This window comes from Tauraco erythrolophus, chromosome 11 (genome assembly GCF_009769465.1).
Source record: "Tauraco erythrolophus isolate bTauEry1 chromosome 11, bTauEry1.pri, whole genome shotgun sequence".
Classification (NCBI taxonomy): Eukaryota; Metazoa; Chordata; class Aves; order Musophagiformes; family Musophagidae; genus Tauraco; species Tauraco erythrolophus.
Window position 1 is genome coordinate 21813877 of NC_141475.1, and position 23191 is coordinate 21837067.

The window sequence follows — 23191 nt, forward strand, 5'->3', positions numbered from 1 at the left end:
AATATATTGTGAACTGGCAGATGCAATTGCCTTCAAAGAAGTAACGCAGAGTAATAATCTAATGTTACTTTTCTATTATTATTTATCAAACTGTGTTTAACTCTGAGAGCTGCTATTAGGATTTGCATTGCTCCCAGATGGAAGGAGGCAGGAAGGCAGAGATTGTCATGCAGTTCCAGCACATTAACCGATCACATAGCATAACTTATGTCAGCGTGTAGACATAAAACAGAGACAGCGCAATCGCTCACTAATGTCACCAGAGCAGCTAGAACATAAAAGGGATACAAATGGACAATTTGAAAACAAATAGCTAATTGACAATGGTTACAAATACTTCCTATGTGGCCTTGAGCCAAGAAACGTGCAGTGAGAGGTAAAAAAGGATGGACTGAAGGGTATGTTGTGGAAGCTATCTATCTGGCAGGTGACTGGCAAAGGGGATGGTGTGCGGTGACCGCTTGCCAGGCGGATCTCCCGAATTCGCCTGCCATGGTAAATAAAGCTAAATAAAGCTCTGCCTCGGAGGTCACGCTCGCAGCAGTCCTTTGGTTGCTCTTTTGCAAATATTTGTTATTCAAAGCTCCGAACAACAGGAAAGTGGTAGCCTGGTGCACCTTACTGAGGGCTTTTTTCCTCCTGAATTCCTGCCAAGGAGTCAGTCTGGTGACACAGGCTGAGGCATGCGGTGGCGTGGCATGTGCCAGCGCGTGATGCACTGGTCCTGGTGCCGCCCAGGAGACGTGCTGAGTAACGACCCTCCTCCTCCTCCTTCTTCTCCTCCTCCTCCTCCTCCTCCTCCTTCCTCTCGTGCCTGCACCTGGGAGATTCCGATTTGTTCTGTGTGATACTGGGAACGTCTGCTATTACCAGACTTCACATTTTTACCCCCGAAAGCCCTAGTTTTGGGGGACATGATATGTTGTGCAGAATGTTTTGCCACTAACAGAGCAGCCTCAGCGTCTCCTTAGGTGGAGCGGCAGCGGTGGCTGCACACGTGTGCGCTGCTCTGTGGGGGGGATTTTGTGTACGTGTAACTTTGGGCCCAGCCCAGGGACCTCTTTCTGCTTGGTGAGCTGGAATCGTGCTGTGCTTAGCCAGCTGATTTGGGATACCAGGGCTGCACAGCCACAATTAGCCAACTGCTGTGGTGTGTTTAAGTACAGATCACTGCATCCCAGACACTACTCACTAGGTGACTCCATCTAATGCTTATGATTACCTGTGGTAACTCCCCAAATATGACACCGAGGGGGGCTGTTTGTTTTCAAAGAAGTCCCAGCCGTCAGAACATGAGGTGTCTCTGCCTTGTGCAATGACATTTAATAGAAAGCAAGCCTCCAAGGATAAAAGGTCTTTGCTCTCCTGATTGTTTCCAAACTGAAGTTCTTCCCTCCTAAATCTCCATGTTCCTTTTGCCAAATTGCTCAGAGGATACGGGCTGGCTGCTCAACCCAGGCTCAGCTGCCAGAGAGGAAATCTGGGCCATGACCGTGCCTGCTGGAGACAGATCAGAGATTTCCCTTTCCATATCTCTGCACAGCAGCAGCGTGGGTATCCCTCTGCAATGTGGTCAGCAGCTCCTTACGTGATCTCCAGAGGAAGGCTTAGGGAGTACCTGTGTGATGAAATTAGGCAGCCCAGGTTACGTTAGTCAGCTTAAACACAAGACAGCCAAGGAGAATTACAGTGCCAGTTTAAGCCTACTAGCCTTAATAAGAAATTCTGCATCTTCTGTAGAGTTACTCCTTTTTGCTGTAGCCAAGACCTTTCTTTGCCATCATGAGGAATGTGGTCTTTTAGCACTCAGTTATGTGAAGGATGAGGCATGCTGCTCGCATCCTATGTGCTCTATGCTCTGCTGGTGCAGGGCTGCTCCACAGCTCTAGGGACACAATGAGTTTATTGGCACGTATTAGGAATGGTCCAGTATACTGAGGGCTTGCAACCGGGCACTGCCATGTAGAGCAGAAGAGGCTAAAATAATGCTTCTTCTGACCCAGCACAGTAGTTCTTGTTTTTCTCCAAAATAGGTATATCCAAGAGCACAGCAAAGGGGGTCTAGTTTCCTCCCTGGAAATCTAGAATAAACGGGGATCTGCTATTCCTTTATATTTTTGAAAATACACACAAATTACCTACCCTCAAATTCCTGCCCTTGCAAATGGACCATGGTGTGGCACTGAGGGAGACGCCGCCTCCTCCAGCACTGCGCGGTCATGAGGCTTGTCAGATGGGAACACCTGCCTGCCTGAATTATTCAGAGTGACTTTGATTTCTCATTCAATTCTCTGATATCACAGTTATTATGCAGATGTCAGTCAAATTACCTCACATTGAGGTGTTTACTGATATCAGAAATCCTTGAATGCAAGGGTCAAAGAACCTCCTGTATCTTACCTGCAGAATTCCCAATGCTCAGGGACTTTTCTGATCAGAAGCCAATTTCTTTACTTTTTTCTTTACGGGGTATATTTAGCTGCATCAATTTTTGTTATTAGAGCTATGGCAACAGCAAATCTCTCTGGAGCTCTCAAAAAAGTCTCAGTGATGGTTATAGAAGGATTCCTATCAATATGAATAGACTTCACTCAATCCCTTCCCTCTTCCCCACCAAACTGGACTGAACCGGACTAAATCAAACCAAACCAGTGCTTTGGTTTTCCAAGCTTACAATGTTATGGAAAACATAATTGACAGATGAGAAAGAATGAAGGCCTGACTAGGTTTCCAAAGCCTAGAAAGTGGCAGTTGAGGAAGAGCAGATGTCTAAACCAGCAATGAAATACATAAATTTCGGGCTTGATCCTGCAAAAGCAGATGCCTGAGAGGCACCTTCCATCCAGGAGAAGGCAATTCATCCACAGCGAGCGACCCATTGCTCTACAGGATATTCTTATGGTGCAACCCCTCAAAAGTCAGCAGTCATGGCATGTGTTAGGTGAAAAGTTTGCTACCTCAGCTGACAATCTTCCCGTCTGAAGCTTAACGAACAAAAATTCCTGGGAAAGGGTCATTTAGAGGAAGTAATTTCTCTAAAATGCACTGCCTGTTTAATATAGTGATGCTGCTGGTGACCTTACACGTGTTAAAACTGCTGCCAGACGCTGTCGGATGAGTTGCTCCCACCAGCAACACTTGCTCTGTGTTCACACCTCTCTTCTGCAGTCCTGAGGCTGCGATCAGCACTTTCCCATTTCCATTTTCTCTTCCTCCCTTTCCCTCTCGCATTTTATTAACTACTCTCAGGGTATGAACAATTCCTCCTGTACAGCTTTTCAGGACCACCTGGGAAACAAACCCACTTGAAGGCTTGAAAAAGCACCTGAAATTACCATGGCTGGTGTGTAAGTACAGAAGATGCTGCTTCCTACCTCCCTGTTTCTGCAGGCAGACAGGGGTGAGCTCTGCCCAGGCTTTAAGCTGACCAGAGGCTGGTGAGTCCTGTTCAGCACAGCGCTCAGCCCAAGTTAATAAGTCCCACTGAAAGGCACGGTGTGAGCTGAAGGCCATGCTAACCAGGAGCAGATGGCTTCCAGCCAGCCCAATGCATGGACAGACATCTCCTCTGAGTGACTAACCTTGGACCACTCTGTCCATGACAGTGTTTTACGAAGAAGAACACTAGCCTGGGGAAAATTCAATTAAAGAGGAGAATTGCAGAAGTACATGAAGCAGTTAGATAACCAGCTCCAACCGAAAGTCCATGGAAACCTGTTGCCAAGCTGGCCTTTGTGGCTTCAAAATATCTATTTGAGATCGGATTATCAGAAGAGCTGAAAGCCTATGCAGCCTTTGCAGAAAAGTTCAGCAAATGGGCCAATTCTCCAAAGAAACTTGGTGTCCTGAGGGCAGCTTTGCTGCCTGAACTTATGAGCACGTTTTCCCAAGCAGATGCCAGCAGTAATGTCTCATTAGAATAACTGAAGAGTGTGTTTTGCTAATTGGCACTGTAGATACATTGACCTCTGTTTTTGTTTCACCGGAATCTGATTTTTTGTGATTACATTTAATAGTGACTGCAAGGGGAACTGAAGGAGAGGAGGCAAGGGAGAGAAGGGGGAAAGAAAAGAAAAGAAAGGGAAATGTGTCCGGTTCTGACAAGACAAGCTGTCCAGAAAATCTCACTACAAAGGAGGAAGATTTTGGAAGGAGGAGCCTGAGCGTTACTGACAATTGTTCTTTCATCAGTGATTTTTAAAATCTTTCATTCCCAACTGAGTGCTGTCTTTGTCTGTGGACTTAAAACCTCTCTTCCCTTTCCTTCTCTTCTGCGTAATTCCCTGCTTCCCTGGGGGATCCAGTAACACATTTATTCCTCTCTCTCCTTCAGCCTATTCCCTCCAGCAACACCACTTGAGTGGGCTGGTGGGCAACTGTACCCAGCTCACTTTCAAGCTTCTTGTCATCCTCTAGCCACTGGGAAAAGTATTGCACGTGCCCTCATCCTCACACACGCATGCATATAAAAGGAAAACAGCTCTGACAGCTGGATGCACCATCCAGATGTGTCAAAGTCATACAGAGCAATGATCTGGCTGGGGGAGAGGAGACACTGTGTGTTGTCTGGAGTGGGGTGCAGGAGTGGTGTGGGCACAAGGCATAAAGGCTTCACAGGGTTGTGGCTGGGGATCAGTGTGCTTCCAAATGTGCTCTGTGTGTGTGCTGACCTCAGAGACGGTCACAATGTGCTGCTGATTACCTGGGGACAAGGAAGACTTTTGGCCATGGCTCTGGCATTGTCCTTCCTCTCTGTTTTGGCTTGACACCTTAACCCTGGCACTCACGGGCTGGTCCTAGTGTCGATGGAGCAGTAGCTGGGAGTGAGAGGCAAGGGGGAGACACCCTTTCCATTGTCCTTCCTTCTCCAGTGCCACCACTGAAGAGAAGCTATAGGTCACAGTCCTAAAGATTCAAACCCATAAGAGACAATCAGCATAGATGCCATTTACCTTTTCTCGTCATGTCTGTAAGATGTAGAGCTCCGGCCACTGGTCCAAATAAACATTTTAGAGGGTTGCCCAGTGTTGGCTTTGCTTGCTGCAGTGGGACGATGGAAGGACCTGGGGGAAGAGGGATAATTTCTGTCACTGCCCATCCAATGCAGCAGACTACATTATATCCAGTCTGCCAAATCTCCTGTGGCCGTACCCAGCGTGCTCTGAAGATGGACCATTTATTAATTCAAGGTGAGATGTACAATAATGGGGATGAGAGATCAGCGGGTGAGAATGAAGGATAAATCTCATTAGGCCCACTGGTAAAATGTGACCCTGGCTAATTAGGCTTAGCTATGCTCCACTCTGCAAACGATTGGCACCATGGACAAGAAATCGTCGGTAGTTTAAGAAAAGGTAAGAGCTGCATCCAGTCTTACTATGGCAGTATTTTGGGGGTAGAAAGTGGCTATTGTTTAAGCGCGCACATGTTCATCATAGCTTACCCATTGTACTGCAGCTCTCAGTGCGATGAGGCTCTCAAGGAAGGTGCCTGAATAAGGCACAAGGCGTAAATGCAGCATTTTATGGAAATGTAACTGATGTGACAAAGCTGACTTTTCCCACAGAGAATTACTGTCCCAAGGCCATTTGGCCAGAGCAGTTAGATTTCTGCCCAGAGGCTTCTTTGTTTCACAGCAGGGTGTGAGACCTGGGTCTTCTGAAGAGGGGAAAAGACTGAGGGATTTCATTTTAAGTACTGAATTTGAACTCTGTACTTTAATTAGGTCTCATAGAATCAGAAATATAGAGTTGAAAGGATCTCAAGAACTGTTGCTGCTCTGTTGCCTCAATGCAAGGCACATTCACTATATCTATGTCATTCCCAGGAGATTTTGGTTACCCTACGTCAACTGAATGTGAACAACCGTTTTTCCAGATGGTGACTTCATTGCCAGGCTGGAAGCACAGGCTGTATTGGACCTGCTAGTGGGGCTACAGCTACCCTCATAGCTCCTCCTGATCTACTCCTGGTTTCAGTGAGGCTCAGTTAAAGTCTCAGTCTCTGAGAATTCGGCCCTTCTTGGCGAGGGTTGTGTTTCACATTATTTCATGGCACAGCAGTTTGTGCTTTTATCGCATTCAGAGAAAGGCTTAAGAAAAAAAAGGAATATTCCAGATACCAAATGCTTTAATGATGAAGTTTTTCATACACTGGGGGCCATTCTTTAGCTCACTGAAAAATAAACCTGGCTGTTGATGCTGTCAGCAGAGAAGGCACATGAATTCCTCAGTGCTCCTCGCCTGAAAAAGTCTTTAATGTCACTATCTACATAATCATGCGCAGGGCTAATTTCAACATTTGCATAGCGGTGAACCTGGGAGAATACTTAAATCCTGTAGAGGTGGCTGCAGGGGAGGACTGACATGGATGGGAGCCAAAATCCATCCGTATGCAGACGGGCTGACGGGTGCCAAGGGACCAGGCTCTCCATCTGGAGTCAGCCCAGAGCCCCACCACGGGGTCCATGGCGCAGACCCAGGCCAAACTCATAAACTGGCCAAACTGGTGACCCTGTCACCTCCTCCCTGCTGGGATCCCACTGCTCCCTGTTGCTGAGATGCTCAGAGACACTGGCTCGGAACCGGGGCTTGCAGGCAGGGACCTTGTTTCAAATAACAGGCAGTAATATTGAACAAAGCTTTTGTGCTGCGTTCATGAACAACAAATTGGACAAGAAGGTGGCCTAAAGGAAGGGAGGCAGAAGGAGGGGAATATCCCCAAGCCCTTTCCCTGACTTTGTGGTCATCACTGCAACTCTGAGAGCCAAAAAAGGATATTTTCTTTCCTTACAACCACTGTAGATAAGTATTGAGGAAAAAACAGTAAGAAGAGGCACTTCCTCCCTGAAATAACTATAGTTTAGAAGGTAAAATAGGATCTACCAGAATTTAATCAATATAGCTACTGACTAAGAAGTGGTTTTGGAACGGTCATATCCAGGAATTTGGGTTGTAGGACCTTGGGTCTAATCCTCACTCTGCTATGTAAGATTGCACCTACGCTACCGCAGACAGCACAGCAGTGACTGCCCAGCCTGTGCCAAACGAGCCGGTGTTTCTGCATCAAGCAGCACAAGAGGGCTCAGAGCAGCTATCTGAGGGCCTGGAGGCCACATTGGACATTGGACTGAGACCTGTCACAGGCTGAGCCCCTTAATGGTGGAAAATAAAATTTTATATGTATATATACAGACTTGCCACTGCACCCTTTAGGATGCCACAGGTGAGCTGCACGGTGGAAAAGCCTGTCTGGCTGTGCTGCCATGGCCTGAGCGGTCCCAGAGCCATCAGGACACAGTGGTGAATGCTATTAGAGAGTCTGTTCTTAATTAAGAAAAACTTGAGCAGACATTAGAGGTGATCAGCAGCTTCTGCTGCCTGTCTGAGTCAACAGGGACACCTGGGCAGGACTGCCTGGGCATCCAGGCAGGTTCATGAGCTCCAGAGCAAATTGTGGGAGCACCACCGGTGCAAGAGCTGGGTGAGAGGGGTCTGTCCCACTGAGGGGAGGCCAGAGGAGGAAAAGGGGTGTCTTTCTTCCCCCCAAAGTCAGAGTGGTTTCAGACTCCCTTATAGTGCCAGTGCCCTGGAGCAGTCCATATGTGACAGCATTAATGCTGCCTGCTTCATTAGTTGGGCAATCCAAGCTAACCAGTGCTATTTAACACACAATTACACACCTAATTTTAGGTGAAGTTGTTACACTAGTGACATCATAGAAGAGGTCAGATGCAAGAGACTAAAGCCCATGTTTCCTTTAGGTGGGGGTTAGCTGTAAGGTAGCCTTTTGCAGAGCAGTAACAACACAAACTCCCCAAGACCCTCCTTTGAAGGCCTTTGGAGGACTTGCAACTTAGAACATTTACAACCTACGTGTCCTGCTCCACCAAGTCACTCAGCAAACTTCCATGCCTTTCTCCACCCTGGAGTTAATCACAAGACAAGACTGTAAACCTTCTTCCTTCCCTGTCCCCTCTCTCTTTTCTGAGAAAACAAGCAGCACTACCTTTTTTTTTTTTCCCCCATTGTCTCTCTGAGTCAGCTGCTGGCAACGTATTTTTATCATGCAACAAGTAATCAGCCTGCGAAACTCATTACTGCAGGACGTCAGCCTGGCATTTAAAGTGGATTGCGTTATTGCTTGAACAGACAGAGCACCTACAGTCATGACGATGCCTGTTAAAAAAAAAAAAAAAGTTTAGAAGAGGTGCTTCAAGCTGCTTTTTGGCTATCAGGAGTCTGTAGGGGATATTCCGATAGGACAGGTTACCAGGAAACTGCTGTACTTGATGCGACTTTTGCTATGTACTCTTAGAGTCAGGATACTGGGTTGGACCCTGGTCTTTCTGCTTGACCCTGCCTGAACATTGCTGTTTCCTTCACTGTTTACCCAGTGTGGCATCAACACAGTTGCTTTTTGATGTGGTTGTGGCAGAGACAGGCAAGGAAGCCATGCTTTGGTTTTTACAAACAACATCTCCTTCTTGACTCTATTCTGAATAAATGCACAATGTTTAGGAGAGAAACACAGAGTGAAAAGTGTACAGTCTCCTATGAATACATGTACACCTGTGCCTAGAGCATGTCACTGCTCTGCCCTGGCCAAGGAGCAGCTCTAAGGGCCTGCGGTGCTGACACTGTGGATCTCCCCAGGGCTGACTCGCTCCTCTCATCCTCCCCCATTCTCAGCCTTCTCTTTAACACTATCTTCTGGTGAATTTTGTGGACTTCACTAGAAAATCTGACAAGGTTTCCACTTTTCAGCCATTGCAAGATGAAGATTTGAGATAGTTCTTATAAGATCAGAACTACTCTGCTCCGTTCCAAGGAGTGTCAACACGTCCACCTGACAGCAACCAGCCCAGAGAGGACTGCGATGTGAAGCAAACATACTGGGGCAGCATTTGCTTCAAATTGCTCCAAAAAAGACGTAATTCTCAGGGTGAATCTCAAAATCCTTAGCTGATACCTTGGTAACTATATTATGTTGTATTGTCCTCACTTTCACCCTGGGCTGGCTGCTTTCCTTCCTCAGGCTTTGGTTTATGTCATGAGCAGTATGAAATGTCCCTTACTTCTAGGTCACCACATCTGTGAACAGCCAAAGAGGGATATTGCGGAACACGTTTTTAGAGAGGAAGCTGGGGTTTATATGTGTGTTTATTTGTAATTGTGTCTGTCTATGTTTATGTTAATCATAGGGTTTCTGAGACCTTGGAGAACCATTTATGGCACCAAACAAATGTGCTCTGCTCCCCTTACGGCATTTCATTTCCTGGGCAAAGTGGCCACTGTAAAAAGAGCAGCACTTGCATTAATTTTGCCTCATAAAAGACACCCTGAATCATCAAAAGCCAACAAAAGCTAAATGTTCACCTAAACATACAATCACTGACCTCTTAAGCTTTTTCTGAATACACCCAGGCCCTGGACTGTCCAGGCTGCCAAGTGCTCTGGATGCTTCCTCCCAATATTTCCCAGCCACAGGATTCAATTGAATCCCAAGGCAGTTCCCTGTGAGCCCTGAAGTTTTCCTGCTAGTGCACTTGTTAACTTCTCTCTGTGCCACAACACTGTGGTCAGTGCCAGTTCTTGGACAGACATAGTGACTGTCTGGTGTTGAGTGACGGGAGATATTTGGTCTCTCTCATGGCTGGAGAGCCTTTTTTTGGGGTGGTCCATTGCCCATGGGAAAAGAAAGAGGCTGAAAGCAGGCATTAAAGGCAGCCAGCAAGGGGATGGTGGTACACTTTGGGATGAATTTTCTGAATAAGGACAGTTAGATTTTATGTCCCAATAGGTCTTATCCACACCTGTGTTTGATGATAGTATGTTTTCCCATGGCTTTGCTGAGCCAGAAAACAGGGATAAGTATTGTGTGATGAAGGATGGGAGAATAAATAAAACAGCCTCTTGAATTTCTGATATAAAGTGTAGCCTGACTGCCGGGTAGTCTGGCATTTGAGTGCCTTAGTGCGTGGAAGAGTTTCCCAGGCAGAGTGGTGGATGTAACTATTACATAAAGATGCTCCTGTCTGATTCAGGAGATGACCCAGGGGAATTCTGTATTCCTGGTATTGAAGGAATGTAAGAGCTGGACCCAGGACTGAAACCAATGCCTGAAATGTCTGGGTCCCAGCTATAGCCCATGGTGACATGAAGGAGCAGATGGAAGCAGAGGTGCACCAGGGAGAGGGTGAGGAGAAACCCAACTGGGTGATAAGAACTGAGCAGGTGTCTACTTGGGGTATCTGAGTGACACCTGCTGCGGCCATGGCTGTGATGTGGCACAAAAAGCCCAATACACATGTACCAAGGGAGGTTTCACGCACCAGCACTGAAGGTGCAAACCAAAAACCAGATGAACGCCTAGCTGGTAATTCCCCTGTTCTGACACAATTCAGAGGGCAGTGTTTCTTGTGTAGTCAAAATACCTGTTTTCTCTGCAGGTTGCCATCTGAGCACAGTATCTGCTTGCCCTAATTCCACTTGTCTCTGGCTATGACAGAAGAACAGCAAGCATGGACCAAGAAGAACCGCAATAAGCTAACTCATAAAAGAAATGCATCTACATTAGTAGAAGACAGTTACCACTTAGGGAACATTTAGCGCTCTGGCAGCAGCAACACTAAATTGTGAAGCAGCACCAGCAGTATCCAACGTTGTATTTCTGCCTCGTGACTGGACTTTGCTGTACCGCAAGCTAATGGGCGCGGTGCAGGACAGAGCGCCATAAATAACTGTTCTCATTGGAGCATCTCAGGAGCTCCAGCTGTACTGACTGACTAATCCAACTGGCAGATGACCTTGAATTTGGGGTTCCTCATTACGGCAAGGGAAAAACGGACCACGGGCAGCTGGTGTTAATGTACTGATAAAAGTTTAGGAAGACTGATGGCTAATGATCCTTCATTAATGAATTAACCTCTATTTCTGGCCCTTCTCCTAAATCTCCCCAGAGCTCAGAGCTGAGTTCTCCATCTAGTTTTTGAGTTGAATGAGGGTGACACCCTGGAGCCAGGGCAGTCTTGCTGGGCTCCCATGGCACAGGCGCATCTTGAACACTCCAAGTCCAAAGAAGGAGGAGAACAGGGCTGCCAGTGACAATTGAAACCATCACATGGGGACGCAGCTTAGCTGTGCGCGGAGCACAGCGGCATTTGGTTTTGTTTTCAAAGGCAAAATTTCTTCTAACTTCAAGTCATGCTTTACGATTGTTAATTCTCTCTCCCCAGTATATACAGGAGTAAGAGATAATCAGAAAGGCTGAGATATCTATATCTCTTTGTTACGTGACAGTATGACAATATGTTCACGCTTTAAAATTAAATATTCCAAAGTAACATCTAAATCTTCCAGGTTTCCATCTCATGATGTTTTTTCCTCCAGTGCTGGCTTTCTGTGTTTTGAAAAAACTTTCAAGCCTTACCATTTAATGATGCCTTTCATCCTTAGGCTTGCCCTTTCCCAAGAGCTACCTGCCTAGTATGAGTCTAAGTAGCCCACACAGCACAGCTGCAGACTTTATAGTCTTTATTCTTCCTGATCTTTTTAACTTCATCTTTCTTCTCCACTTTTTCTTTTCTTTCCTTTTTTTTTTTTCTTTCCAGTGCTTCTTCCTATACATTACTATCCTCGTAATGACTTGTTTCACTCACCTGGCCACATTGTGTTAGTCTTAATTACTCTGATTTAGCTGATCAAAATAACAACTTTTGGAAAAAATTCCTGTGTCCCCAGGTTGGCTACAGAGGAGCTACTCTTTTTGTTTGCCATTGCAAGCAAGAGAGTCCCAGCTTCTCTTCTTTGGTGACCTTCTGACCACCTTGAAGCAGTCTGACATTATGGCCTCATTTTCCTCATCTGTACAAGAGGTGTGCTAACCCCATCACAATACCTGATAGAGGACATTTTCAGGATACCTGCAGGTAGCAGAATATCTAGTGAAGAGCCAGCCCTCACTACCATCCTCGTGTTTTGGTGCTGGTGAGTTTGCAATCCAAGCACGAGGCGATGCCTCTCCTAGCACATTGCAGTCGCTGGGGATCAACATTTATAAGGAACAGCTGAGGATAATTGTCCCTTTTGCCTGTCAGGACTCTGCAAACAGTTTTAGCTTTCCGTGCTGAATTTGAATTTACGTGGCAAGTGACACATTGGACAAGCACTATATTCATCATCTCAGCTGCTCTCTGGCTTTGGGGAAGGGCGCAACCTGCCTGTAAAATGGGCTGCTTTTGGGATGAGGTGCAGCCATAGCAAGCACCGGGTCACCCCTCTGCAACATGCCCCTAGTCAGTTGAGCCAAGAAAGTTTTTTTGGGAAATCTGCTCTACTGAAGACCAGGTAGCCTTACACCACTGAAGAAGGATCCTGGAGGTGAGAATAAAGGCAGTGAAAGTGCTGCACTACCTCACTTGATCCTTTCCTTTACATCTCAGCACACTTCTCTGTAATTGCAGCGGGATATGTCACCTTAGGTGCTGCACTGCACCAGAAGAACTATATGGCTCTGGAGCAGCCTGGCTGGCTAAGAGCACGTGGGTGGCAGTGAAGATGCTCTATGTCTTGCGATCATGCCATGATAAACCCAGCCGGAAACAGAGAGAGAGGGGGAGAGCAAGGAGGTGAAGCGGAGGCTCACTGCTATGTCACTCCTCCGCTCCCAGGGCTGGGAGATGTTTCCAGCTCTAGCTCTACACTGAAGTCAATCTCTTTGATGGTCATCAAGAGGGAATGACATTCTCCTCAGCTGAGATTATTGTGAGTACCTACTTGACCAGATCTTAGAGAAGGCTCTTTTGGATACTAAAAAAAATGTTTTTAAGAATAATTGCTTGCATAGTGAGAGCTGGACACCTCTGACTATGCTGAAGTGAAGTGACTTCTGACTCTAGTCGTATGTCCCTCCACTGCAGTCATCTCAGTTCCTTGGAGCTTACAACCCAGACTGTGAAGCACCGGAGTGTTGGCACTGCCATTTCACAGGTGATGAACAGAGGCACAAAGGCTGCTGAGACTTGGCCAAATTCTCCCTAGAAGTCCATGGTAGATGTAGTGGAGAAAATAGCCTAAAAGATGGTGGACAACCACCTTCCACCCAGCGAGGAGGGAGGAGAGCCAAGACACACACTGATTTCCATGTGAGAGAGCAAAGGCAGAGCCCTACTTCAGGCTGCGCCTAGTCCCATCCGTGGAGACATCTCCATCCAGCTCCAGCTTTGTGCATCTGTGCCTCAGCTTTACACCCCTCCAGAGAAAACCTGATCTGAGAAGTATACGGCTTTTAAATATCCCTGAAGAGAGTATTTAATCTCAAGAAAGTGGTGCTAGAACCCTGATGGCATGTTTGTGGGTGGGAGTGCAGGGAGGGGAAGGGCGATGGGCTGCAGGGGACAGGGGGGGCACCCGCAGCCCTTAGGGAAGCCAGGAAGGAGAAGCAGATCACACGAGCGATGTGGCTGGGGAGAGAGGTGAGGGCAAAGTGAGATAAACAGACACAAAGCGGCACCCGGAGGAAAGGCACAAACAGCCAGGGCAGATAGGGAAGCAGCAGGTTTTCTCCCACCTAATTCCTTGAGCAGGTCAATCATCTTTTATCTCCTTTGAGTCAGTCCCGGTGCCATCGAGAGCACCAGCCGGAACAAAGCAAAGGCAGAGGCGAGCTGAAACTACTGCCCAGCGGGAAGCAAATGCTCTGGCACTATTTATTTTTGAGTCCACATTTGGATTAGCTGTAAAGAGCTGTGTGGATAAGCAAGCAGGCAATTACAGCTGGGACGTGCTGCTCGTGAATGGAAACAGCTCCAATCTGCTCAGGACATATTGAAATTCTAATTCGGTTAGATTCCTTTAGTTACAGCGCTCATCACAGACACTAAAAGAGATGGGATTAAAAAATAAATACAACTCTTATGTTGCCTTTGGTCTGCCATCTCTGCTCCTCTTTCCCCCCTCCCCTCCCCTACCCTCCCCTCCCCAATTTTAGCTGTTGTTTGACTTTATTTTCTGTGGCAAAATACAGCAGTCTGCATTTAGTCTGCTTGTTAATTTTTACGAAGATCTAGCGGACTGCAGCCAGCCGAGCACGTGCACTGCTAACGGGTGGTCAGCCTGCACGAATACTACGCCACGGCTGAGGTCTCACATGTCACATCTTACTAAAGACCACCACTCACAGAGATGTCTGTTAATACTGCAGAAGCGCAGGTGTGACACCGAGGAGCAGAGCAAGGGGGTGATTTTCTCAAGCTCTTCCCTGGCTTCATCCCTGGTTCAGAGCAGTGCTCAAGCCCACCAGCCCGCACCGCTCCCCCAGTAAGCAGGTTGGCTCCCTGCTTTGGGTGTTGGCGTAAAGCTACTTTGCCATTGCAGGCAACCGCTTTTGCACTGGGTTTGTACACGTAAATTAGTAAAAGATCTGATCTGAAACAGTGGCTGGGGAAGAGGACCAGGACTGCTGGATCAGTCCTGTCAGTGCCACCTGGAAATTCAAGTTATTTAACTACATACTGGTTGAGTTTCCCTGGCTGTCAATGAAAGACTTATTAAACCTACTGGCATACACAAGGAACAGTCAGTTGGGATCTAAATGTCTGAGATCACCCAATGGGAGGAACGAGAGAAGCATGAGCTCGAGTCTCCAGCTGCCTGGCAGTTGTGCTTCCCTCATAAGCAGTCTCTTGGACCTACTGGAGGACCTCTGAATGCAGAGAGATGCCTGCAGACAGGTTGTGAATTGTACTGACCACATCAGCTCAGAAACCTGGTTACGACAGACACTGGATAGAAATTACTCATCTCTCTCAAAACTAAGAAAAGGGCTTGAGGGGGAAAGACAGATACAATAGCATCATCCTACTGATGTGACTGAGGCACAGAGCTGTGAAATAAGCACCTCTCTGGTAAAAGCAAACACCCAGCTCAGCTCTCAGGAGCATCTTTTGTCTTCGTCTTATTACAAAAGGGTAAATTTTGCAGCGTAAACACTCTGCGGTGGCTCGTCATCCTTTCAGGACACAGACTTCACCGTCTGTAGCCCTCTTCATTGAATATGATCAACTGTGGTGTCAAATTCACCGAACAAAATTTTGTGCCCAAGTGCTGTAGAAAAGCATTGAAAATATTTGTTCATATATACATTTAATGTAATTTTCATAGAATTGAATATTTTAAGTGTCTTTATTTTTTTAAATGCAATTCTGTAGAGGCAGCTGCCTATTGGCTACTCAATCTAAGTTGTGTGCAATACGGCTACACCTTCGTGGACTGTTGAACCCATGCATGTGCTCTCTGGAGCTCTCTGTTTTCTTTGCCCACTGGTAAGGATCTCCAAGTCACATATTAGGGTCAGAAACCTACTGCCTGATTGGAAAAACAGTGCAAAATCCTAGTTCTACAGGGAAGGTGCATGCCCCAGAGAATAATTTCCAGCGTAAGAAGAAGGAAGCATTTCTACTGGATTCATTTTTAGTTAGGAAACAGATCAAATCCAGCTTGACGAGCAAGGCTGGGAGAAAGTTAGAAATTGAGTGAGTTACATTAAGGCAGATTATTAGAAAGACAGGGAACACAACATAAAAGATAATAGTGATGTGCACACACGAGAGAGAGTAGGAACGGCTGCATATTGCAGAAAGGGAATAATGAAATCTACAGAAGTAGTGGTATGAAGTGGATGGGAAATCTGGCCAAGTCAATGAGTCAAATGAGTACTGAGATGAGGCTGATGAGCTGGGCTTAGTACAGCGCTGCACCAGTCTATTAGGTCAAAAATCAGTGTAAGCACTAAATCACCTGCTTTGAGGATGTGTTCAGTGCACGATACACCAGACAGTACAGATGTGGATTTAGCCTCCTTCGAAAACCAACAGCTTGAGAGCTCGTGAATCTCTTTATAGATGTGATCTTGTAGTACGCTTTTTAGCATAAAACCAACTTTTCTCGAGAGTCAGGAAAAAAAGATAATGAGAAAGAACAAAAGCAAAGTCTAAGAGAGAAGAGTTTACATACACCTTCTGAGCAGTTTTGAACCAACAAAGAGAACAAAACCTCTGCAGTCCCCTGAGGCCAGTGGAGCACTCTGAACAGTGAAGAGGCCATGTCCATGAAACAAAAACCCAATGTATTTCGATCTCGTAACTGGTCTAGAAACGAAAACAACGGTAGGTGCAGGCACAGACGCTTCCATTCCTCATGTGGCAATAATCTATATTAATTACAGCAAGCATCCAGCTTCGAACAATGTCACTGCGGTGCTATTACTGTTGAAGAGTATTGAGTTTCCAAGGAGGTGAATGTCTTTTTCTCCCCTAATCATGATTACTTGGCTTAGGACTTGGGCTAAGCTTTTATTTAACCAAGATAAATGGATATTTCCAAAACCAGTGAGTTAATGCTATGCATCACATTATTACTCTTCTCAGATTTCTTGCCTCATATGCTATTTTACTCAGCTGCTAAACACAAATAACAATAAGAATAGGAAGGAGGAGCTGTGAAGGATCCCAGATGGATTAAAGATCAAAAAATAAATAAATCTGGTTTTGACCCATTACTTCATCCTAGTCTGTGCTAGCATTTTCCCTCAATCAACATAACATTATTTTGTCCTATAATTTCCCTTTCTTGAAACATGAACACTCACACAACAGTTTTGCAGACAATACCGGCCTATCTGACTAATATTTTGTTGCTTTCTATTTAGAATCCCTATTTATCATTTAAGCTTATGTTCCAATTCAGAAGTGCAGATGGGGAATTAGAGGCAAAACTTCTGTCAGTGATAACGGGACTTCCACGCTTCATTTGCCCCAGGGCACAGCGAATATTTTCCTTTTCAACAGTGCTGAGCAAAACTGCCTTAAGGAACTGGTGGCAGCAATTCTGTGTGATGGCAACATATGAAGATTGTCAGGATGCAGGAACAGATTTTTTGGTTGCTGGGTCATTTGTGGGAAGTTATTTTGTAGTAGCTCCTGGAAGATACCCATCTCAGTACAGAAATTCAAATGCAAAATAGCCAACAAGAACTGCCTTTTGAGCAAAGTGAGTGAGAGGTCTGGCACTGAACAGTTTCTCGTACACAGATGGATTCACCCAACCACATCGGTCTGGCTTTTGAGGACCAGGGCAGGCTGCAGGTCCAGGAGAGGTCCTAACTTAGGTCCCTAAACTCTGCAAATCCCATTATTTCAGACGCCAGCCTGCTCCCTGCTCCTCTGCCTGGCTGCTGGGGGGATCTGCAAGGCTGTACATGGGCATCTTAGTGTCAACGGTCAGCTTCCTACCCACCTCCCACAACTCCTTATGTAGTGGTGGTGTCCAGGACATGCTGTGTGTCCACATGTGTGGATGTGCGAGGTCCACATGTGTTATACCTTTTGTCAGGGAAAAAGTTCTCACTTTTCTTGAGCAGCTCTGTGCACCATCCCCCTTCACACGCTCAAGAGGAGCTAGCTGGTGCGTTGGGAACCAGCACTCGCACTATGAAGGACTTCACAAAGCAGGAAGCGGTTCGTCTGCTGTAGGCACAAAACTGCTCTTCAAGGAGGAACGACAGTCAGACAAACATCCCATCTCTGTCTTAGGGACACTCCCAAGCTGGAGAGCCCCATGGCACCTCACTGGGATGGATCATCTCCGTACTCTGCCAGCTTTGCTCTGGGCAGTCGGGCTGTGCTGCCGATGCCAGCCAGCTGCCAGCTGGCAGCTGCTGAATGACGGGAACTGTCAGGATCAAGACAAAATTCAGTGTCCTAACACACCAAATGTCACACGGGAGATTAAAAGCAGATTCTGGCTGCTAAAACGCGTGTTGCAGACATGCTAGAGGTCTGCCCAGAGAGCAAGAGCTTGCCCTACCCTTGAGTGCCATGCAGATGGGATTTGTTCAAATAATTACCACCAGATATAGCCTGCACCATCTTACCTTCTCTGGCCTTTTTCTATAAGGTATCCATCATTTGGCCAGCCTCCACTCACCTTCTTCCCAACAACAAAAGGCTTTTACTAAGCATTTGATCCTGTCATTAGCAAAACAAGGAAACAGATGTTGACAATCAAGACATGTGGGTTATGTCTTTATTCTCTAACTTTTAGGGCGGTTTAACAATTGTCTGTTAATTTTCACCCTTTTTGATGCTTTTATGAGAGCTCTTCCCGCCTCTCTTTCTCCTAAGAATCCCTGAGCCCCTGCAATCATGTGAATTACATTCAAATCAACATGCAGAAAAGCTGTGTTTTCACATTGACCTTGAAATCTTGAAGGCCATTTCTACCTCCCACGGGATACAGCAGGTCTGTATCTCATTATCAAGGTGTTTTGCAGCTTAGCTTGAGACTGAGGAGGCTGCTAAGGTAAGTTAAAGCAAAAAATGTTTCTCATATGTAGATATTCTCAAGATCCTGTCTTGCGACTAAAAGCTGGCGTTTGAATTCTTCAATTTATTTAGATCAATTTAAGCAAATATGCCTGTGGGAAAACTTATTAAGGTACCAGCTAACACAGGGCAGGTGACTTGAGCTGGCCCTGGTTGTTACAGGTTTTTTGTGCCTTTTGATCTAACACAGTGTAGTAGGTAAATAAAAGCTGGTAGTCTTCCTCCTAATATGTTCAGAAGGCTTTTCTCCTATATTAATTTGATAGTAGCAATTAAATTACAGAAAATATTACCAGAAGCTGCTGTAATATGGACTGCATTTTTATTTTATAGGGTGTAAAATGTAACTTTCACCCTCACCTGCTCTTCCTTACACTGGAAATGCTGTCATCAATTCCCCAGCTCAGCCTTTTTTTTTCCTTTTTAAAGCTGATATATAAACTTAATGAAGTCTGTCAGTTCAATGCTCTTTGATATGTACTTCAGAAGAGACTGAGTACTTGATTCTTTTCTTATTTACATCAGCGAGATCAGGAGCCGAATGCAGAAGCAAGTGAAGGGGCACGGCAATGCCACAGAAGTCAGTGCCAGAGCAAAGGCATTTCTTTAGTTTGCTGTGGTCCCTTGGGGAACTCTAACAGCTGGACTAATGCTGGATGTCATTTAAGAAATAGTCTCCTTAAACTGGCAGGAGGTTCAGTATCCAGATATAATCCCTGCTGAAAGAACGTTCAAAAACTGAATTTTGACCTTCATGCAAGCCAAAAAAGAGATTTTTCAGTATCTGTAAAGATTTAAAAAATTATGTGGAACATTTTAGTAGCTTTTTGATTTCTTCATACTATTTATATTTATTTTTACCATTTGCCACAATGGAAACCCAAGTCCAATATTCAATCAAAGTCAAACATTTTATTGCCTTTCCACTCAAATGCCAGGAGTCAGATCCTTAAAGTGTAACACCAGCACCACTGCCAGTAGTGAATATATAAGGACATGGAGAATCAGCCTTTTGCACTATAGCCCAAGGAAGTGCCTTCTCTTTTTTTCTTTATCCTGGTGGAGTTATTTGCTATCAGAACATGTTGCCATCAGAAGCCGTTCTGCTATTGGCACCTTAAAGCTATTCGAAAATATAGCTACTGGAGTATTTCAGTTGCCAGAGTGTTCCCCAGTCAGACCAGTTTGCTGGTGCAAAGTTCTGAGCTCATGGTGTGAGCCCTGCTGTCAAATACATTTGCCGTTTGGAAATTGCCAATTCCCTTCCTCTCACTCAGGTGAAGAGAAAAGCAAAGTTTATTTAATGTGGAAGGTGGAAAGCTGGAGTGGAACAAGACTGACTATTTCCCTGTACCTTTCCAGCTTCCCTTTATGCCCCCGGGAATTTTGCTTTTCTTCTACCAGCACCTTGGAAGCTCTCACTTCCTTGACCGCTGCTGGAGCAACAGTGCTTTCGGCAGCCAGCTCCTTCTGGGACCTTCTAGTCCCAGGCTTGGTCTGACCTGAAGGTGACCATAGGGTGACAGAAGATGCCTATCCAACACATTGCTATCATCAATCCCACCACAGAATACCAACACCGGTGTTAAGGTGGTGAGAGAGGAAGGATTGACCAGGAGACAGCACATCCAGTTCTGTTTCTGCAGGATTTGATGCTCAAAATGAATTTCTGTGAGGTATGCAAGTACAGAGCATTGGTTGCTGAGAAAAGATACCCACGTGTGGGTCCTTGCTCCATGTACCCTGCAGTAAATACAAACCAGTTGGCTGACTTGGAAAGTCAGGTGTGCTCCAGGGGTGCCCTGGCCCCCCTTTCTGCTTGTCTCTGAAAGAGCATCACGCCAAGTGTTAACATGGCAGTACTTGGAAGAGTACCAGCTATTGCCGTAACTGCCAGTGTTTCCTAAGCATCTGTATTTTCACTTCTATGGAAAACATGGAGCTGATCTAGGAGCACTTAATTTGGGAGCCGTAACACAGTCACAGTGAAAAGCAACACTGCGAGACCACCCGTGGATTTCAGCAGATCAGATCTCCCCTAGTTAAACTAAATGTCATCACACTACGCGGCTGCTGATTTCAGGTTTGCTAATTTGTAAAACAATGTGAAGAAGATGCTGCAGTCGTGAGCGGAGCAGCTGAATTATAGGTAGTTAGGCAGCACTGTAGGGATATGAATCCTGTTTATTGCACAAACCTGTCTCTATAATTAATAGAAATGTTAACATCTCCTTGCTCTATTTTCATTAACTCAGACTGATAGCTTTGGAAGATCAGAATAGATTAGGAAACACATTTTTAGAAGAATGGGAGAGAACCAGAGGACTTTTTTGGCTCTTCAGCATCAGTCCAGATCTCCTTCTTCAATGTGCAAGGAGTAAAATCACTAGCAATGCTCTGTGTATAACAGACCATCTGTCACCATAATTGTAGCTTTATTTTATTTTTCCCTGCTTCTGGGAGACAAGATCCAAAGTTCCCTAGCTGCCTGCCTGAACTGAACATTATGGAATGTATTTTAAAACCTTGAGAAACAGCCACAGTCAGTCCAAAACCTACATAAACCCCAGCAGCTCTCTCACACCAGTGCCAGCACCTCCCAATAAAAACTGGCTCCGGGGTTTACCGAACACGCTGTGAATGATCTGAACAGCCATGTCTTCTTTAGCCGGAGTTTTATCGGCCTTTCCCTCTTCTCTTAGGAGGCGCAAACATATCGAAGTTTAAAATTGTGCTTTATTTATCTCCTTGGTATAGTCTGATATTGTTCCCACAGAAGCACTCGTGAGATACTTTATTGTGGTAGAGAGGAGGGCACTGAATGAAGCAGAGCTGCTGCGTGAGCCAGCTTAGTCATGGCTGGTGACAACCGAAATATGGCACAGGCTTCAGTCTGGGTATTATCTTACTATTTTGGATGCTTTGGGGACTGGAAGCAAGGGGTGTTCAGAAACGCGCATGAAAACCAGACAGCTACGCAAGGGGCTTCTCACCTCTCCTGATGGGAAGCTTTGCCCCCCCCCATCCCTGTCCCTCTCAGGCTCAGAAGGACAGGAATAGATATGTCACAGATGACTTATTTCCCAATGATTCATTGAAAAAAAAAATTAATCTTAATATCTTTCTAACATGAAGTACGTACCGACCACTGAACTGCTCTGACCAAGGTGGGCCTTTTATTGATATGACTCCTTAGCCAAATGTAATGCAATTAAATGATTGCATTTCATTACGTATATCGACATGGTGTCGGTGACAATTTCCATTCTCCCTGTTATTTCTATAAATAAAGTCACCTGCCATAATTAGAAAATATGAACGTGCAAAGACCTCCATTAGTTCTTCCCTATATTAATCTAAGAGCTGGGCAGATGTTTATTAGTACCTTGTTACACTGCGTTCATCAGCTGTTACCAAGAATAGAAAGGCTGAGACCTGATCTCACACTGAAGGTCAAATAAGAGCAGATCTGGCTACATCTTGGCTTCTGGTTAATTTTTTGACAATATCTTGGGTTTTTATCAAAATTAAACCTCTAACTTCTCTCTTTCTTCCCCTCAGCGTGCTTTGGACCATGTATGAAACTCAGCAGCATTTCTCTCCCTCCAGTATTGAGTTCATCAGTCCTTCAGCTGCATCCTGATGTCCATTTTGATTTTGGTGGAGCTGAATTACATCAGCCCAAGACCTGCCCTCTGCTTCTCCCTCCTGGCAGGTATTTAAGGAGCAGTGGAGCCGGGTGAGAGCCCAGGTCCCTACTTGGTGCTGAGCACCTGCTGGCAGGTGCTTGGGATGGATGAGAGGAACAGCTGGTACAGATGGACCTGCACTAGCTGCGATGGGTGCTGCGACCAGCCTGTGAGACCTCACGTGTCCCTACTGGGATCTTGTGGTTGCCAGGTTTCAGAGCTGGTCTAACCTCTGTCCCAAGCCATCTCTCACTGTCACCTTCACCGGGTCTTCTGCCAAGAAGCTCCACAATTTACTTATGTTTTCTGTGAAAGTGCTTATTTTCCTGTTTCTTTTAAATCTTGTGCTCAATAACCTGAAGTCACTTCCTGATCTTCTTCTCCTTTCCTATCTGTCTGGCGTTTTCTGTCTCTTCCCACTCTCTGCTCTTTCTCACCACCACCTGGATCTGTTCTTTTGGCACCTACTGCCTGGGTCCGGTGCCCATGAGGGCACCCCTGCCGACTTCAGCAGTGCCCCATTGACTTGTACCGGCAAAGCAACTCTCCTGTGACCTCTGCAGTCATGGCAGATGTTTGGCTTTCTCTCTGCTATGTGGCTGTATCAAGGAGTTCCAAGGTTCAGGCTGGTGCCAAACTCCTGCTCACTCATGTTCCTGGTGTGCTTAGGCTGCCCACAGGGAGAGGAGGTGCCTGATTTCTGGCATGAGCCAACGGAACTACAAACAATATTGATTCACATTAGAAGTTCACAGAAACAGTGCACAAGGTCTATGTCTGTTTTACTGCTTTGAGACTGCAGTGGAGCCTATTTCCTTATTCTAGGAAAAGTTAAAATCTTGCTGGAAAAATTTGATGAACTTCTCCTGAAGGACTCAGCCTTCCAGGCTAAACCAATTTTTTTCAGCTGGTAATTACTGCAATTTTTTGCAAGCTCTTAATATTTTCATGTACACTAAAGTGGATGAGATGAAATTGTACATGTCTTGTGACCTTTTCTCCACAGAATACCGGGCTGTTGCTGTTCTCCATCTAAATTCAAGCAAAGCATGGCTGTTCACAACTGGGATTTACTTTGTCCGGTAAGATGTAGTGCTCTGAAGTGGGTGAGACAGCACTT

At 45.7% G+C, this 23191-nt stretch overlaps 1 protein-coding gene across 2 annotated transcripts in view; it reads right to left on the reverse strand.

The window, feature by feature from the left end:
* LOC104378052 (calcium-activated potassium channel subunit beta-2) overlaps nt 1-23191 on the reverse strand; it is a 50997-nt gene that overhangs the window by 10596 nt on the left and 17210 nt on the right. For both annotated transcript variants that reach the window (XM_009984965.2, XM_086618435.1), the window contains one exon: nt 4953-5063. In XM_009984965.2, the coding sequence (XP_009983267.2) occupies nt 4953-5063 (111 nt within the window). The remainder of the gene's footprint in view (nt 1-4952; nt 5064-23191) is intronic.